The sequence below is a fragment of the Schistocerca cancellata genome, chromosome 6 (genome assembly GCF_023864275.1).
Source record: "Schistocerca cancellata isolate TAMUIC-IGC-003103 chromosome 6, iqSchCanc2.1, whole genome shotgun sequence".
Taxonomy (NCBI): domain Eukaryota; kingdom Metazoa; phylum Arthropoda; class Insecta; order Orthoptera; family Acrididae; genus Schistocerca; species Schistocerca cancellata.
The window spans coordinates 19,160,577-19,181,166 of NC_064631.1; the positions used below are offsets into that span (position 1 = coordinate 19,160,577).

Here is a 20,590-nt window from a genome sequence, read left to right on the forward strand (position 1 = left end):
CACTGCGGAGCTGCTGCACCGCCTATTTCCACTTGATAACGATCAATACCATTCAATGTAATTATTTATTTATTTATTTAGCGTATGGCAAGTACAAATCACGTATGAAAAATCTAAAAGTACATAACACACAAAACAGTTACAATATCACAAACAAACATCTAGGTTAGAAATATAATCGATTGCACTGTTAGTCGCATCCATGAAGTGCCTTGTTGGCCCAGGGTAGGCCCTCAGAGGGCATTCTACCACGATATGGTGAATTGTCTGCCTGTCGGCGCCGCAGTCGCACTGTGGTGATGGCACTATGCTCCATTTGTACAAGGAGTCCGCACAACGGCCGTGGCTCGTCCTGATCCTGTTAAGGGTAGACCAGATTTTGCGGGGAAAGTCAAAGCCCCGAGGTCTGTTAGATGTTCCCAATAAGGTGTTAACCTGAGGCGGTGTCTTTTCCTCCCATTCTTCTCTCCGGCGGTCCTCAAGAATAAAAGCGTTCTTTACCAGATCTTTGGCACTTGCGAGAGGGGGGTGTCTGGATTTCAATCTATTTTGCTCAATTCCATTACTCAGGGTGTGGATAGGAAGATCTGGGCTATTTTGGATTTTTCGACACTCCCTGACAAGTGAGTGTTCTCTGTGCAAATGTGGCGGCGGGATATGGCTCAATACATGCAGCCATTGGACAGGAGTTGACCTGATCGTTCCAGCGTAAAGCTAGTTCGCGTCCGTAGTAGAATACTACACGTGCACCCTGGGTAACGCTAAATGAACTAGCAAAGTACAGGCGACCAGATAATCCTTAGTTGATCTCCTGGTCACGGCAAATCACGATGAATTCAATGTAATGAGTCGTTTTTACTTTAATTCTTTCTTTATACTTGTGCGATATACAACCCTTAAGCTTAATGTCAGTAGCCATTCCCCAGTTTACTAAAAAAAATACAAAAATCTTTGTACGCTGCTGTGTGCTTCACAGTGTGAATGGCGTAGTGTTTCCTTGTTGTGCGCATGCGTACTAGTGGAGCTGCGCGCGAGCCTACGGGGGCGAGGGAGTAGTGTTGCTTCCGCAGTGCCAACCCTGACACTGTTGCCGGTGAGAGGGGGGGGGGGGAGGTGTTTTTGCCATAAAAAAGTCACTTGTGTTATGATTAACCGTGTAGCATTTTCTTGCATGAGATAAAGTGTGGAATTAGATTACTATTCTGCTTCCGACCATTCTAATGTATTAATTATTTTTTCTTTTATTTGCAGAAAATTTTAACTATTGCCTTACATATCTAGGAAAAAACCCCGTGACTGTAAGTGAACTTCAACAGCAACAGCTTAAAGTTTTACAGGTCTCTTTCCGTCAGAAAGCTACTGTTAAGAAACGAGGTCGTTCAACATCTGATCCAATACCGGTGTTTCAGCTAGGCATAAGCAACAACAGGAATTAAGTTTGTAGTTTTAATTCTGAATAGCTCGAACGGGAAGGCTGCCTTTTTTGCTGTCCGAGGGTGACGTAACGTGAATAAAGGTGGTTTTAAAAAGATAAACAAAGCGAAATAAAAGACTGAAAAGCCTGAGAAGTCAAAGGAGCATATTCATAATGCAGTTCCTCTGGCACTTTTAGGAACAGTTAATGTTAAAGGGAATCTTAGCGAGCCATACAGACATTGTCAACGAGCGTAATAAAAATATTAACAACAAGACTGAAATTTTGTCCAAAATAATGGACTCCATTTAGTAAATCTGGGGGCCTTTAGATGATCAGTAATTTTTGGGTCTAAATTAGATTCAGATTTGAAGAACCACTTACAAACCACTGCAGTCTTCAAACACGTTTCTAAGACCATTCAGAATAAGATATCTGACTGCTTGCTACAAAGGAGACAAGGATGGAAACTAAAAAAGTTTTCTCTGTAGCTCTCTTGGCTGATGGCACAATAGATGTTTCAGAACACACTCAAGTCACCCGCTTCCCACGCGTGACCAGAGTGCCCTCGGGGGGTCGAAGTCACTCTCTGAACTGTTGTACAAAGACGTGCTCGTTTCTACACCTATCTCCAGACTCTGGGGATTACGAGAACACATGTATTTTGACACGTGGTTTGCCAGAAAGAATATTATATCATTTATGCGATACTTCTCGATATCAAGCTCATGGCAATATCGTTTGCATAGCAGTATCGCTCGCGCTACATTATTCTGAAGATACAGAAGATGCAGACTGGAAATTATGTCTCCAGAAACCCGAAACTGTAGCTAGGTGTAGCGTACTGTAGAGCACTGAGTAACTAGAAACTTATCCCGTCTGTGAAGACTTTTATGTGAAAACTCGAAAAAAATAGAGGAAACTGATATTTCCACTCGCATATACTGATGTCGGTGATGTAGCAGATTCCAAATAATCCCTATAATTTACAAAGTCAACTAAGGTGTTTCTCATGTCTAGGGAACCAGCAAACGTGTCTTCCACCCGTCTTTGACCTGCTAGATGCGCAAACCAAAGCCTATGTTCTCTCAACTAAATAAAGGCGCGAAATGTGCAACCACACGTCCATTTGAATCTTCTCAAATTTCCACGTGATCACGAAAGCTGTCCAACACATACTAAGTATTAGTTTGCTATTCGGCCGTCTAGAGGACGACACGGTAAAGTCAGCTATGTTCCTGCATCCCAACATCCATTTGGACAGCTGCAACCATTGGTCAGAAACGTGAATCATTCCCGCCACAGGCCACCAGCACTGCGCGGCATGCACCCCCAGTCAGAGAATCATTCTAGGAAACCGATCACATATATATTTTATCACTTTACTTACAATTAAATATTACGATCACAGTCTCAGTTGAACGACATTCTACAGTGAGCAAAGTATCGGAAATACACCCTGGTGATGGGTGTGGCTCTGGAAATAGAAATATCTGTACTATTTTTATGACTTGACATGCTCTTCCCTTTGCTATCACAGTATTCCACGTCAAATCCATACCTTCCTTGCCGCCGAGCAGTCTGGGGAGCTGCAGTCATGAACTGTGTGGCCGGTCCCGGTGGAGGTTCGAGTCCTCCCTCGGGCATGGGTGTGTGTGTGTTTGTCCTTAGGATAATTTAGGTTAAGTAGTGTGTAAGCTTAGGGACTGATGACCTTAGCAGTTGAGTCCCATAAGATTTCAAACACAATTTTTGGACATACCTTTCTTACGACTGGACATAGTCATTTCCTTTGCACATGTCGGAATACTTTATAAGCCTGATGCTCAAGGCGAACTTATCACGCATCCCCTACTAATAAGTATAATACTTCGTCAATAACTGACTGCTGGCGATACGAAACAATACTGGGCGAAAATCAACGGTCGGCCGTGGTGGACGATTGGTTCTATGCGCTTCAGTCCAGAACAGCGCAAATGCTACTACGGTCGCAGGTTTGAATCCTGCCTTGGGTATGGATGTGTATGATGTCCTTACGTTAGTTAGAGTTAATAGCAGAGCACTAAATTACCGACGAGCAGTATCACCTAAGACAGGTTAGCGGTTGCACTCCGGATCTTGGGGCAACTACAGACAGCTGTGGTAGTTATATGAATAGCTGTGAAAAAATCAGTTCAAAGCATATTTCTACCAGTTTTAAGTTTTAGGTGTGGGTGCAGTATGCTGTACATGATCGGCTGTATTTAGATGGATGCCCTGGTGGCGGAATGTAGGTGATCAAACGAATCTGGTCCAGAGTAACCTTAATCCTTGTCATTGTTATCACGCGGTTTTTCTCTGTGTTGCTGTTAAACTCATTTAGTCACTTCATTAAGTGAGCATGATAACATCAAAAATGATTTCTTTCAAGCCAGTTATGTAGGGTAACCATCACTTTGTAGCTATGTGCCTCAACAAAGCTCATTGTACTTTTTTCCATCTTTTGTTAGGTCACCTGCATGTGCTCCTACAAGTGTAGAGACACAAAAGCATTTCATGGACGTATACTGCAAAGTGAATTTCGGAAACAAACATTCAAAAATAGGACATTTTCTTGTTTGGGCTAATACATTATGCGCTGTTAAAAAGGAGACGGAAGCCTGCAGACGATCGCGAATCTCATCTCTCTGGAAAACTCTCTAACTCAACGTGATCGCCTTGAACTATGTGGTCCGCCGCTTGAAAATATTTTGGGACTCTTTGGCAATTGTGCTCACACTGTCATAGAGAAAAAGAAGGAGTGGACGTCATTCATCGAGATCTCTTAAACATGAAGACTCAGTGCCATCGCCGTTAAGCTTAGACTGAAAAGGAAGCAGCGCTCGAGGTGGCAGATGTTACCTCTGCCGAAAGAATGCAACTGATCCAGCACCAAGAAATCGTGCCAAACGTAGAGGCTGCTCGCGTGCGTCTCAACTGCTGCCGCCAGTGCATTCATGTTTTAGTCACGTAAAATACGAGTATTTGCTGCATGTGGGGCATAGGCCGTAGTTCTGGACTTCGAAAAGAATTCCCCAGAAGCTGCCAAAAATGATACTTTTGTACGCATTACGTCATTAAATTTTTATCTTGGTTAATGATCATACGATTCTAAGAAACGTAACTTAGAACAGTTTCACGACAGCTATACCACAAAGTGCAGAAAACTCTGTACAAATCCTAATTGGAGTTCTCGAGTTAATTTGCAAAAATTTTGGCTTGTGGTGAGAATAGACGCTTTTCAATTGATCTCGTCAAATCTCTACGTGACGAAAGATAAATTTTAAAAATATGGAACTACCTCAGTTTCTTTAAGTGATTGCGCTATACAGCGTGGAAAATCTTAACCAGATAAATCAATCTGTTTATAGGACGATAAACCACGTTCCTGCATTTAGGCAAATGGGCACTGCTACTACATATTTAGAAGACATAAAGCAATATGTTTATAGGACGATAACGCACGTTCCTGCATTTAGGCAAATGGACACTGCTACTACATATTTAGAAGACATAAATCTCAGTTTAAATTCTGTCAGTCTTATGACTTAAGTTGGTATGTAGTTTATAATGTTGTCATTTGACAGAAGGAATACCTCTACATCTAGCTTACCTCTCATTTAGCCAGTTATAGCATTACATGGCTGATCAAAGTGAGACAATGCTATGCATTTAGCAATTTCTGTATAACTTACATTTGATTGGTTTCCAAAAATGACGATTTTAGAATGGACGCACTGTGTAGCTCTGATTCTTCTTTGTATAAAACATGTTTTCCGACGTAAAGTTTGCTACCTTCCTGTGATGTTGAGCTGAGGGTTCGAGATGATCAGTTTCAAGGTACTTGCGGATAACACTAACTATTTGAGCTCGCTGTCGTAACAGGAAGTGCGAAATCAGTCGCGATGGTGGCAGTAAGTAGCAGCAACACGGAAACGGAGTAAATCTCGCCACAAAGGACATTTTTCGACACTTTTGCTCCAGTCTTTTTGTTTCTAAGTATTCGAGACCAATTTAAAGCAACTGCTCTAACTTAGCAGTACATTAGGTAACTGAGGTTGCTTGTTTGATAGAAACGGCTAACTGTACTGTAGATAACACTTTATGAGCGGCAGAGCGATGTGTCCCAAAGTTGCGGCGGTTGGCGAGCTTTGTTTTCTTCCCTGACAGATCTCTGTCCCGGCTACAAGAAGCAATGCCTACTTCAAAATTGGATACCTTGCTTTATTTTACTGTATGTTTTATGTTACTGTACAGTGGGCTAAAGAAGCTTTCTGAAAGATGCAGTGGGCTTGGCACAAATGCTTCTTGCATCTACCTCAGCCAATCGCATAACGTGATTTTGTAGCGTCTCTATGGCTACGCCTCAGCACAATCTAACACACACAGTTGGGACACTCCCTGCTGCGAAAATGGTTGTAAGATGGTCATGTCATTTTCATTTTTGTATGCTATTATGTTAACGTAAGAGAGAGAGAGAGAGAGAGAGAGAGAGAGAGAGAGAGAGAGAGCAAGTTACGTTACTGTTTAGCAATCTTTGGTCTTGCCGGGGCACAGTCTTTGCCTCTGCGCAGTCTGATACATTCTTGAAACTTCCTGGCAGATTAAAACTGTGTGCCGGAGCGAGACTCGAACTCGGGACCTTTGCCTTTCGCGGGCAAGTGCTCTACCAGGTTCGCTGGAGAGCTTCTGTAAAGTTTGGAAGGTAGGAGACGAGGTACTGGCAGAAGTAAAGCTGTGAGGACGGAACGTGAGTCGTGCTTAGGTAGCTCAGATGGTAGATGACTTGCCCGCGAAAGGCAAAGGTCCCGAGTTCGAGTCTCGGTCCGGCACACAGTTTTAATTTGCCAGGAAGTTTCATATCAGCCCACACTCCGCTGCAGTGTGATAATCTCATTCTTGATACATTACTAGTTGACGTGTGGTAGGTGACAGACGTATTTAGCAGTGGTGTGTGGATTTGTGACTGAATCTGTAAGATGCAGAAAGGACAGCAAGGATGAATATAAATTACACATTGAAAGGTGAGAGGAATATATATTTCGAATAATGTCATTATTTTTGAAAAGAAGAAGTTTGAGGTCCGACTGCAGCATTACGCAGATAGGAATGATTACTATCAGCTAGTTAACTTGCTCAAAGCTGGGAGGAAGACCACTCCGCTTCCCTGAATCATGTATTAGCATGTTAATTGATTAGGCTGTTTCATTTTTATAGAAGTTCTCTGTGAACTTTGTAAACTTTTTAAATCATTGTTTACCTTGGTTAGCATAATATGTTATGTGTGAAGATCACTCGAAGTTTTACTCTGCCTTTTTGAATACATATTTCTACATTTCATTCTAAAATCGTTGTCTTGGAACATCATTTCATAGAAATAGTTACTCTCCCCACTCTACTGTTGATTCTTACCCATTAATACATGCGACAGTTTGAATATGTATTTGGAAAAAAAAAAAATCTAGCTCAGCCGCTGCCTGCTTGCTGTTTGTTGTCGTGCTTTCGAGAAATCTGCAACAATGTCAAAACGCGAGGTAAGCGGTTAATTTGTTTAGGACCAGATAACTGTTTTACTTCAGTTGCGCATTTAATACAAAGTCGAGCTGCATTCAGATCAGTTAGAGTTCAGTTCATATTAGGTTCTGCAAAGCTGGACTAAATTTCGGACAGAAACAAAAATATAGTGCGCAGGCTACATGGTTATCGTTTGAGAGTTGGAGCGACATTAGCGCTCCAACCCGTGAGAAAGCAGTCACATGCGTCGTAATGATAATGTTTGTTCTTAATTATTTTTCTACTTAATTTAAGAAATAGTTGTTATGTACTTCGGTTCCATGCATTAGTAAATTACCAAGAAACATAATTATAACAAAAAATGTGAAAATAAGCGATCTTACTAATTCAGTGATATAAGCTACAACTTATTCGGGAAGTCATATTTTCGAATCCATAACTGGCGCATACTCCACTGAAACCAAGAGAATATAAACACATTTCAGGCATCAGAAGCATGTTTTTGTATAGTTGTCTGTTATTGTTGTTCCGGCGTAACATCAAGCGCCGGCACGTCGGCCTGAACGACACGCAGAGAAGGCTGTGAGACGACGTCAGCCAATAGCAGACTGTCTCGGACGACACCGCGACAGGAGTGGCCTCTATAAGAAGAGAATATGAGCGCCGCTCCGCCAAGCCTCTGGCGTACTAGAAGAGCGGCAATAGAAGACGAGCTGTGGTGTAAACTCTATAGCAGTGACTTGTGAACTTGTGTGGTTGCTTGCATGAAAATTGTATATATCGAAGGACATTGATTATTTGCATGTTGCCATCTGCTTGAGACTGAGTTTTGAAGAAACTCAAAGTTAAGTATTGTCAATTTAACTTACTGTAATAAACTGCATTGTGGAATGTAACAATATTATGAAAAGGAAAGTTGCTACTCACTTTATAGAGGAGATGCTGAGTCGCAGATAGGCACAACAAAATGGCTCTCACAATTAAAGGTTTAGGCCATTAAGGCCTTCGTCAACAATAGACGACAACATGTGTCAGTCGTCTATTGTTGCCAAAGGCCTTACCAGCCGAAAGCTTAAATTGTGAGAGGCTTTTTGTTGTGCCTATCTGCGACTCAGCATCTCCGCTATCTGGTGAGTAGCAACTTTCCTTTTCATAATACTGTTATATTCCATCCTGGATTTTCCACTGTTTGAATAAACTACATTAATAATATTTGCTTGATTGTTGTCTAGCTATCCGAGAAAACAGCTTCCTAGGCACCCTATATTAGACGAATGTGTAGGATCTCTCAATTATTATGACAGGCACTTGGCTCGTACAAAGTTTGTAGAGTGTGTAATGATTCACTCATTCTTAGAATTCACTTGACTTTCTAATACTCTTATATTTTGGGACATCTAATTACTTTCACTTCAAAAGCGAATTTGCTGAAAACTCTAGCCGTTTGTGACTCACATGTAGCAACAATAGTACAATTGGTTTCTTTTGTGTTGGGAAACAGTTTAATGCTTTTGAAGTTTTGTCATCGCGTCTGTGTGGTTTTCTCTTCCGCTAAAGGTGTCGTGTCTTATCTGGTACGTTAAAGAATGTAAGTATTGCTTTCCATATAAATTTTCTGCGTTCTTTATCCACAGACTTGGTTGGAAGTGTAGTGAATAAAACATCGCGTTATTGTCTACATATACTACGTATTTCTGCGAGTGGTCAGGTCTCCTGGTACTCTCAAAATAAAACGATATTCTTCAGAAAATGTGTATATGTCACAAGAGAATCCAAATAGGCACTCCTGTAATGTACCGTTTCATATCTACCAGGGTCCTTAGTCGTTTTTTAGTTATTGTCGATTTTTGGCACTACATACTTTGGCTCCCTATTGTAAAAACCATGCTACTAATCCATATATATTCAATACTATTGACACTGAATGGATACAGTACTCAGAATTGTAGCTTGCTAGCCGCTTGGTACGCTTTTGTCGCTGTGGACAACAAAAACACGGCGGAGTGTCGCCACTTGACCTAACTAGTGATTCGCCACCGTTGCGTTCGACTGTGGTCTCATTGTTATCGCAGCTTAAATGGCTATTGTTTTCGCTTGCAGCTGTTGCCTCTTCGCAGCTGGGAGCTATTTACGTCACTGCCACGTCTCAGAGATGTTGCCTTCCGCCGACTCTACCGCAGCAGGTGCGGTGCGCGCTCGGCAGCCAACTCACCGGTGTCGGTGTTGGGGTAGATGTTGACGGCGCCGTCCTGCAGCCACGAGGTGACCATCACGTACTCGGCCACGTAGCTGGGCACCTGGCAGCGCAGCACCGCCGTGTTGCCGCTGATCACGTACTCGTCGTACACCTGCACCTCGTACTTCTGCTTCACCACTGCAACACCGAAACACACATCCTAAGACGGCTGCCTCGTACTCCAAAACCATCTCGAATAGTCATCCACATTACAGTACGAAACTAAAACATAACAAGGATGAGGAAAATGGAATCAGGACGTATTGACACCTAGGCCAGGAAGGACCGGGCTTCGGGTGTCGAGAGGAAAGGGGGCGCTGTTAGATAGACTTGGAAAAAAAGGGTGTGCCCAACCATGATTGAAGAAAATTAGCGATTGTGTTGATTAAACCGGAAACTGTAACAGCTGTTTTCCAGGCACCGTATGTAACCGGGCTAGCAAATCCGTTTCAGACCTTAACATGTAAACGCGACGGAGAAAACGGTTTCTGAAATTCGGTTTTCGTATTGGTTGGGTTGTTTGGGGAAGGAGACCAGACAGCGAGGTAATCGGTCTCATCGGATTAGGGAAGGATGGGGAAGGAAGTCGGCCGTGCCCTTTCAAAGGAACCATCCCGGCATTTGCCTGGAGCGATTTAGGGAAATCACGGAAAACCTAAATCAGGATGGCCGGACGCGGGACTGAACCGTCGTCCTCCCGAATGCGAGTCCAGTGTCTAACCACAGCGCCACCTCGCTCGGTTTCGGAAGATGCATCGCATGTAAACGTAGTGTATGAGTGCGTAACAAATCCAGTAACTCAAATACATTTCAGTCATTCACAAAAGCAACAGTGGTGCCAGCTGTCGGAATTCTTCTTTCGACGCCTCCATTATAGGCTCCAACCATCCTCTTGCGTGGGCGTGGAGAGATTTGAAAAAACAGAGAACAGTGTGGCGACAAAACTTGGCGCGAGCAATAAATGAAATGTTCTCACCAGAATCCATCTAAGCAGACAGCGAATCGATTGAATACTTACAGAAGAAAAAAAATTAATGTTAATTAAGAAGTGGTGGAGTACACCGCGAAGGCTAATTTGCCGAACTCTAAAGCTGAACAATTACAGATCCACGGAGGTGGGATCCTCGAAAGTGCAGGCAATCTCATTCTATTTCTTGATGTACCTCTGGAGAGGCGTGTCTTGCTCACTTACATTCTGGGTAACGTAAGACTTGATTTAACTCGTAGCAGAATCAGTATTGGACTTCATAAGCAGATGATATGCCGTGTGGAGGCACATTAAAAGCGTCAGGACAGTTAGGCTGAATAATTGTTAGTATCTAATTATTTCCAAGAATTTTTTGATTGTATATAGTATAGTTAAATGAGCCTTACCATAAATATCATGAGTGCTAGGCACATTCACTCTCACAAGTCTACGAGTTACAGTATTGTGGATTTTAGACATGGGATAAAAAGGGTACAGCACCAACACGTACTAAACGAGGAAAACCGGCATCCCACAATGGACAGCATGCTCTATATCGCATTTTCGGATTGCTGAGCTTGCAGATTATTCCTGCAGGGTTATCGATTTGTGAAAACATATAGAACGAATCTAGTCTGCTATACACTGCCTCACTGACAACAATCAAATGGTTCTGAACACTATGGAACTTAACATCTAAGATCATCAGTCCCCTAGAACTTAGAACTACTTAAACCTAACTAACCTAAGGACATCACACACATCCACGCCCGAGGCAGGAATCGAACCTGCGACCGTAGCGGTCGCGCGGTTCCGGACTGAAGGGCCTAGAACCGCTTGGCCACCACGGCCGGCAGAAAACAATCACCCAGAAATTGAGGAGGAAACGAAATGAAACTTCACTGGTTGAGAGTGTATGTGATGTTATTTCGGTGATTACAAAAACGGGTCAAATTTACAAAGAACTTGGCAGTATGAGCTCTAGTATGTGTATGACGCTGTATTCCCTCCACCTGGTTGCACGTACTGACTCGTTTAGCAAGGGTGCTGTAAAGGGGTTGTGCCTTCTCCTGATGCAAGCTAACTCACAACTGTTGTAACTGGTCCTTAATATCCTCGACACTGGCTCTGGGACGGAGCTGACATCCGCGATGGTCACACTCAAGTCTTATCAGGTACAGATCTGGGAAACTTACGAGGTGCATTCAAGTACTAAGGCCTCCATTTTTTTTGTAATTAACTACTCACCCGAAATCGATGAAACTGGCGTTACTTCTCGACGTAATCGCCCTGCAGACCTACACATTTTTCACAACGCTCACGCCATGATTCCATGGCAGCGGCGAAGGCTTCTTTAGGAGTCTGTTTTGACCACTGGAAAATCGCTGAGGCAATAGCAGCACGGCTGGTGAATGTGCGGCCACGGAGAGTGTCTTTCATTGTTGGAAAAAGCCAAAAGTCACTAGGAGCCAGGTCAGGTGAGTAGGGAGCATGAGGAATCACTTCAAAGTTGTTATCACGAAGAAACTGTTGCGTAACGTTAGCTCGATGTGCGGGTGCGTTGTCTTGGTGAAACAGCACACGCGCAGCCCTTCCCGGACGTTTTTGTTGCAGTGCAGGAAGGAATTTGTTCTTCAAAACATTTTCGTAGGATGCACCTGTTACCGTAGTGCCCTTTGGAACGCAATGGGTAAGGATTACGCCCTCGCTGTCCCAGAACATGGACACCATCATTTTTTCAGCACTGGCGGTTAACCGAAATTTTTTTGGTGGCGGTGAATCTGTGTGCTTCCGTTGAGCAGACTGGGTGCTGTCGTTGCGCGTCAACATTGCTTGGCAACATGCCACACGGGCAGCCGTGTGGTCGTCCGTCAGCATTCGTGGCACCCACCTGGATGACACTTTTCGCATTTTCAGGTCGTCATGCAGGATTGTGTGCACAGAACCCACAGAAATGCCAACTCTGGAGGCGATCTGTTCAACAGTCATTCGGCGTTCCCCCAAAACAATTCTCTCCACTTTCTTGATCATGTCGTCAGACCGGCTTGTGCGAGCCCGAGGTTGTTTCGGTTTGTTGTCACATGATGTTCTGCCTTCATTAAACTGTCGCACCCACGAACGCACTTTCGACACATCCATAACTCCATCACCACATGTCTCCTTCAACTGTCGATGAATTTCAATTGGTTTCACACCACACAAATTCAGAAAACGAATGATTGCACGCTGTTCAAGTAAGGAAAACGTCGCCATTTTAAGTATTTAAAACAGTTCTCATTCTCGCCGCTGCCGGTAAAATTCCATCTGCCGTACGGTGCTGCCATCTCTGGGACGTAATTGACAATGAACGCGGCCTCATTTTAAAACAATGCGCATGTTTCTATCTCTTTCCAGCCCGGAGAAAAAAAATCGGAGGCCTTAGAACTTGAATGCACCTCGTATTGGCCACAGGAGTAACCAACAAAAAATGGGTGTGAATTCCTATGGGACCAAACTCCTCAGGTCATCGTTCCGTAGATTTACACACTACTTAAACTTATGCTAGAACAACACACAGACCCATGCCCGAGGGACTCGAACCTCCGGCGGGAGGGGCCGTGCAATCAGTGACATGGCGCTTCTAACCTCGCGACCACTTCGCGCGGCAGTACCCACGCATCACGCATAGAATACACACACACACGTGCTAAGTGTGGACTAGCATTATCCTATTGGAAAATGGCACTATGATACCGTCATGTGAAGGGTAATTGTTACGTACTGAAATAGTAAGAGAACTGAAAACAGAAAATTTTTTCTAAGTTCCTACAGCCAGGCATTTCTCAAGCACATGAAACCATCGGAACGAGTCAGCTGCTAGGCGTAAACATTTCGACACGGTTAATCAGTCACGAAGAGTGCGACATCAACACTTCTCTGAGTGAGTGTGGGTGAGCTCAGAGGAAAAGTGTAAGGAAAGTGCACACCAACCTGCGTCCGTTGCTCTTGTAAGGACTAGGCAGGACGCAACAATAAAAAATGGTTCAAATGACTCTGAGCACCATGGGACTTAACTTCTGAGGTCATCAGTCCCCTAGAACTTAGAACTACTTAAACCTAACTATCCTAAGGACATCACACACACACCCATGCCTGAGGCAGGATTCGAACCTGCGACCGTAGGGGTCGCGCGGTTCCAGACTGAAGCGCCTAGAACCACTCGGCCACCCCAGCCGGCACGCAACAATACCTGTCAGGTGTTTTATGAAGCAGTTACGATACTGAAACAAATTTATTAAGCCAATACACAGCAAAAATGAAGACCGCTGATGACTCGTAATGAGCAAAACTGATTCGGCCATTACAAATGACGTCGTATAGCAAAGCAACTCTTCAGTGCCATAAGTACTCCATCCCTCTAGCCTCGAGTCATTCGATCAGTGGGATCGATTGTGTTCATGGGGTTCACACTCGATTCTCTGAATATTGTACTGCAACATCTTATGTGAAGATTGTTCCAGCTTTGGTCACACTCTCGATGCCTGATGAGTGAGCCATAGCCACGAATGACTATTAACAAGCATCCAATACTGAAGCCGCCACCGATTGGTAGCCCTCAAGTCCACCAACACCGTTTCAGTTCAGGGCATCAACAGCTCTGGAACTTCAGCTTTGTTGGGGTGAGGCAGTGTACCAAAGCAGCGGGCAAGGATCAACACTCAACACGACATCACAGCATCTGAAACTGCGGTCCATCTGATGGGACAACACAGGCAGTGACCTGAGAGGGACAAAGTACTCTCTGGACGGCGTGTGAGCCAAACACACACGCGCCGGGGTTACAGTCTCAGCCATAGTTGACCACCCGACGGAAAGTGCTTCCTGAACAGGCAGGAAAACCACTACACTCTGAGTTACAGGCTTGCACTAGGCGCTGATGCCGCGATATCCTTCAGTCCTCAGTCTGCTTATGGACTGAGCAGATATCATTCTGTCTTAAAAAGCCACCAGACACTGTGGAAGACAGGGTGACAAGACGTATTTTGTGGAATAAAAGAAGTAATATTTAATCTTGTTTTATTGTGTCCAACAATGCCACACACGTTCTTCAGCCGCCATCTTAACGAAATAGTAGGTACAGAACTTGGGAGTGGGCAGTCCCTAAAAATTGGCGTCGGAAGTGGGATCCTGTGAGGAAGCCTGGTGTCCCTGACATAGAGTTCCCTCAATCACTACCAGCCTCACCTGAATTATTATCTGATGGCTTACCATTCATCACGAGTCCATCATCTGTGGCCACAGCAGCCGATTGTGTAGTGGCGTTAACGACAGCCTACACACGAGACCGTAATTAACTATTCTGGTTAGTGCTAGTCTCCAGACCATAGTGTGGGGTGATGCAGAATGTTGCAGGGAATGCATTACTTCATCTCGGATGTCAGTTGCAGATGTGAAAGAGTTACGTTGTGCATCGAGCGCAATACAGCGACAGTGGTCACGTGTGATCGGCCAGAACGTTGACGGCCTTACAACACCCTTCCCAACCGAATCAGTGCGTGCGTCCAAGTCAGAGGGGGTGCAACGCCACACTGATAAGTGGGCTCATACTGCCAAGTTTGCCTGCTCTCACGCTCCAGTGCAGTCTGCCACTGGGCTCTCGTCGCATCCGAATGCCCCGCAGGTCTTAATGTTGCGTGATTAGACCAGCCGGCCAGATGCAGACTCACTACGAGGCGCCTTTCAAACTCCGTCACATGTAAAAGACGACTCTGCAGCTGTCCTCGTCCTTCAAAGCGATCCCTCAACATTTAACGCTGTTCACGCCCCTTATAATTATACGCTACAGGGCCGGTGATACCACTAAACACGAACGTCACTTTGGTGGCTGTTCTGCCTGTCACAGGAAATTGAAAGTCGCCGACGATATGTGCAAGTATGAAGTTACGTCGACACCTGACCACGTCTTCTGTGTGCTTCACTTGATTGTGAGGCAATTTAATTAGAAAGAAAATTTTGGTTTTAAATACAAATTTCTGCCTGTGAAGATGTAGCTGCGAAGTGACGCCGATATACAGGGTGGGGCAAATCAGAGTGGCCAGGACGATTCTATACGATTGGACGTGATTGGCCGGCCGTCGTGGCCGAGCGGTTCTAGGCGCTAGTCTGGAACTGCGCGACCGCTACGGTCGCAGGTTCGAATCCTGCCTCGGGCATGGATGTGTGTGATGTCCTTAGGTTAGTTAGGTTTAAGTAGTTCTAAGTTCTAGGGTACTGATGACCTCAGAAGTTAAGTCCCATAGTGCTCAGAGCCATTTGAACCATCTGGACGTGATTGTATGTATATAACCACACGCCGTGACGTGCACACCACAAGTATGCCCGCCAAGTAATCCACACTGGTTCAGAGTGTAGTGTGGGCTGTGCCAGTGTGAGTGGAGCAGCATAAAGAGGACTAGGGTAACATACACTCGAGCAGTGGGTGTTCGTTGTGGAAGGCTACGCGACAACAGTCGCGGGAACCGTGTGATCAGTAGTTTGCTGAGAAATTTAGTGGTGTCAGAGTGCTAGCAAAGAATAATGAGCAACGCTTAGTCCGAAAATGGCGTCAGACCATATCTGTTTCGAACAAGTCAAAAAAACATTCCGAAACGTGCGCGCACACCAGGAAATGTCGCTGTAGTTCACCAGAAAATGTTTTACAGTCCTACGAAATCAACCTGACGCCTGTCGCAAGAGACTAGCATATCACTTAGATCATGCAAACGAATATTTCACCTCGAACTGCACATGCATCCCTACCGAGTGTCTTTTGTTCAAACATCATCACCAGCAGATACTCCTCAGCGCCTCCAGTTTTGTGAGTGGCTGTTCACTGAGATAACAATGAATGGCTTGGAAATGGATCTGTTCTTTATGTCTGACGAAGCCTGGGTTCACCTGTTCCCAATATTTCGAAATCATTGTTCGTGGCAGCATTACACGGAGGGAAAGACCTACAGTTACTTCCAACAGGATAGAGCAACTGGCCATACAGATGGACGAACCTTGGAGCCCATTTACACAAACTTCATGCCTGACAGAGTTGTTAGCAGAGATCAGTCTGGACGCGGCCCTAGGTGGCCACCCAGGTCACCTGACCTGTCAGAGTGCGATTACTTCGTGTGGGGAGCCCTCAAGTCTAAGGTGTATCGCAACAACCATCATAGTGTTCAAGGACTGCAGCGGAACATTTCGGACGAGACTGGAGCAATTCCAGCAGTCCAACTTCGATCCGCCTTTGGCAACTTAGTGATCAGGGGCCAAAAGTTGCAACTGATGAACGGCGGTCACTTTCAACATCTGCTGCAGTCAGCCTAGTCGAGTATTTCCTTTCCTACGCTGTATTTCTTTGTACCCTGGAGCTCTGTTCTCCGGGCCACTTTTATTTGTCCCATTCTGTATATAGTGACCAAAGTGTGTTCATTTGTAGAAGACATTGAAGATGAGGCGATCAGGGAACTCGTTTACCACGACCACCGAGACAGTGAAGTGCGTAGGTCCGCTATGATAGTAAGCAGGACAAAATTCGTTTGACTGTACTGATGATTTGACACTGAAAATCGAGAACCGATGTCAGGGAAAAGAGTGAATGAAAATCAGAAACAGAAAAAACTGGACGCTTCTCGAAAGTAGACTGAAAATCACTAATTCGAAATACAGTGTGTTTTAAGAGTAATTTTATAAATAAGTAGCCAGTTTCCAGTGAGTAAAGCGTTATGCCACAGTGAGCTTTGAAACGGGTCATGTAGCATATCCTTAAATTCAGCAGTTTCCGATAACATGTGTATATTTGGTTTTCCGTGCTTTTAGGTTACATGTGTAACCTCGGCTGCGGATTAATTGTATCACTGGGAACAGGCTGTGCATCCAGCACAGAAGAAGGTCAATGGCCGGTTAGCCTTAACTATATGAAGCTGGCATCTGTTCTTTCGGACGCGTTGCCCGAACTCTTACGGGACTCAATAAGAATGCCTGCCGCGAGTAATGAGCGTAGTGGGCATGGGCACTACGAGTGTGGTGTGTGGACATCAAGTTGGAAATGTGGGTCTCACGAGGAGCGTGCAAGGGATAAGTGCCTGCAGTTGCACTATTCTCTGTACCCTCGGTGGTTCAGATGGATAGAGCGCCTGCCATGTAAGCAGGAGACCCCGGGTTCGAGTCCCGGTCGGGGCGCACATTTTCAACTGTCCCCGTTGATGTATATCAACGCCTGTCGACAGCGTAGGGTCTTGATTTAATTATTATTTCAATCTAGAGCGCTGCATGGTCACCGACGGTAACATTTCTTTCGGACTTGTCCGAAAGAAATGATGCCATCTTCATATGGGAACATCAAATGTTCCTAGGTACACTATCTACCCTGTCCAACACTTTCCCCCACAAATATTTAGGGGTGATACTAAGAAGCCATTCGAAAAGGGACGATCAAGTAGGGAAGGCGAATACAATATTTGTTGCGAGTGTATTGGGAAAATGTAACGCATCTGTAGAGAAAGTGGTATACAAGGCGCTAGTGGGTCCGATTCTAGAGTGCGTTATCAAGTAGGCGTGACAACACACATCGCAATAATGCAGAGATGCGCTACTAGGGTGGTAACAGGACGGTATGGACCTTATGAATGTGTAACATTAATCCTCGAGGAATGTAAATGGGAATCCTTGGAAGAAAGACGATGTTTTACCGTACCACCATGCATGTGGATATTATTGAGAGCCTGAATGATCTATTGCGGCAACACTGACAGTAGGTGAGCACAGGAAATTGTCATTGTAATCATTCAACAAGGCTGACACAATGTTGCGAGGCAGGTTAACTAGCTGAAATAGTGAACTCAGCAGTACCGTACAGACTCATACAGCAAGGGGCAAGGCAGATTTATGCACTGGACGCGGCAGAGGCGTTTTAGGATAGATGACATGTAGTGGAGCATATGCACAACAAGCGCGTCGCTGATGACTAACAAGGGAAACTTCTCATCGCATCCCCTTCAGATCTAGTGGTAAAGGGCCCAGTGGACAGGCAATCAGAAACTGAAGACAGATCAAGCTTGAAAACAGGAAGAAGGTGTGCTGGGCTGTGAAAAAAGCAAAGTAGAAAAGTGAAAGATTCAAGAACAGCAATTGCAGTATAGAGCACTCGGAAAAAGAAAAGGTGTCGTGGTTAAGAAGTGGTTACGGTGTTCGACTGCCAACCGGGCAACAACCGTGTTTGCTTTTTTTTTTTTTTCGCTTTGTTCAAATTCCTGTATCATGGTGTAAAGTCCGTTTGCAACAGCAAGACGTAAGGTAGGGACCTATAGTGACAGTTGATTCTGCACAACTACTCTATTAGCAGCCGAACGGAAATGGCTTTCTAATGGGAACTGCAAACGTTTGATGACGAGACGACACATCAACCGAATCCTTCACCGGAAAACACGTCTGGTGTGTCATACACGGCGTTAGTGACAGTACGTGTGTCATATGACAAGAATCTCTTATCGACGCACCTAATTTGTACGACTGGTAAGTGAGTGAGTTATGCCTCCTTGCCCGGTATAGGTGTTCGTATGAATGTAATTGTGATCGCTCTCAAGGAAATGATGAAAACATAATATTTTGTCACATAAGCTGCAACAAATGAACGCAACAGTTTCACAATCACGCAGTTTCCTGTGATCTGTCAAAATATATGTTTTTAACGTTTTTGAAGTTGCGTTCCGTTTTGGAAGTCTTGACTCTTGAGTTCCTTTGCTGTAACACCTGTTTGTTTGTTTTTTTCATTTCTGTGAGATGTCTATTTGCTATCTCGCCTACTCTCACTGTTCATCGAATGTACTTGCGACAGTAACGTATTCCACATCTACATCTACATCTACATCTACATGGATACTCTGCAAATCATATTTAAGTGCCCGGCAGAGGGTTCATCGAACCACCTTCACAATTCTCTATTATTCCAATCTCGTGTACCGCGCGGAAAGAACGAACGCCTATATCTTTCCGTACGAGCTCTGATTTCTCTTATTTTATCGTGCTGATCGTTTCTCCCTATGTAGGTCGGTGACAACTAAATATTTTCGCATTCGGAGCGGAAAGTTGGTGATTGGAATTTCGTGAGAAGATTCCGTCGCAACGAAAAACGCCTTCTTTAACGATTTACAGCCCAAATCCTGCATCATTTCTGTGACACTCTCTTCCATATTTCCCGATAATTCAAAACATGCAGCCTTTCTTTGGACTTTTTAGATGTACTCCTTCAGCCCTATGTGGTAAGGATCCCACACGGGGCAGCAGTATTCTAAAAGAGGACGGACAAGCGTAGTATAGGCGGTCTCCTTAGTAGGTCTGTTACGTTTTCCAAGTGTCCTGCCAATAAACCGCAGTCTTTGGTTAGCCTTCCAACAGCATTTTCTATGTGTTCCTTCCAATTTAAGTTGTTCGTAATTGTAATACCTAGGTATTTAGTTGAATTTACGGCCGTTAGATTAGACTGATTTATCGTGTAAGCGAAGTTTAACGAGTTCCTTTTAGCACTCATGTGGATGACACACTTTTCGTTATTTAGGGTCAACTGCCACTTTTCGCACCATTCAGGTATCTTTTCTAAATCGTATTGCAGTTTGTTTTGATCTTCTGATGACTTTATTCGTCGATAAACGACAGCGTCATGCCGGCAGGTGTGGCCGAGCGGTTCTAGGCGCTTCAGTCTGGTTCCGCGCGACCACTATTGTCGCAGGTTCGAATCCTGCCTCGGGCATGGATGTGTGTGATATCCTTAGGTTAGTTAGGTTTAAGTAGGTCTAAGTTCTAGGGGACTGATGACCTCAGATGTTAAGTCCCATAGTGCTCAGAGCCATTTGAACTATTTTTGACAGCGTCATGTGCAAACAACCGACGACGCCTGCTCAGATTGTCTCCAAAATCGTTTATATAGATAAGGAACTGCAAAGGACCTATCACTCTACTTTGGGGAACGCCAGAAATCACTTCTGTTTTATTCGAAGACTGTCCGTGAATTACTACGAACTGTGACCTCTCTGACAGGAAATCACAAATCCAGTCAAATAACTGAGACGATATTCCATAAGCACGCAATTTCTCTACAAGGCGCTTGTGTGGCACAGTGTCCAAAGCCTTCCGGAAATCCAGAAATACGGAATCGATCTGAAATCCCTTGTCAATAGCACTCAACACCTCATGTGAATAAAGGAACGATGTTTTGTAAACCCACGTTGACTGTGTGTCAACAGACCGTCTTCCTCGAGGTAATTCATGATGTTCGAACACAATATATGTTCCAAAATGCTGCTGCATATCGACGTTAACGATATGGGCCTGTAACTTAGTGGATTACTCCTACTACCTTTCTTGAATATTGGTAAGACCTGTGCAACTTTCCAGTCTTTGGGTACGTATCTTTCGTTAAGCGAACGGTTGTATA

The 20,590-nt window shown here is 44.4% G+C and overlaps 1 protein-coding gene and 1 non-coding gene across 2 annotated transcripts in view; one reads left to right on the plus strand and one right to left on the minus strand.

Annotated features, from left to right (window-relative positions):
* LOC126191144 (Down syndrome cell adhesion molecule-like protein Dscam2) overlaps window positions 1-20,590 on the minus strand; it is a 395,591-nt gene that overhangs the window by 329,785 nt on the left and 45,216 nt on the right. Inside the window, exon 3 of the mRNA XM_049931899.1 lies at window positions 9,159-9,320. Coding sequence (XP_049787856.1) covers window positions 9,159-9,320 — 162 coding nt within the window. The remainder of the gene's footprint in view (window positions 1-9,158; window positions 9,321-20,590) is intronic.
* Trnat-ugu (transfer RNA threonine (anticodon UGU)) lies at window positions 17,267-17,340 on the plus strand. Its single transcript has one exon. It is a non-coding gene; the product is annotated as a tRNA-Thr (tRNA).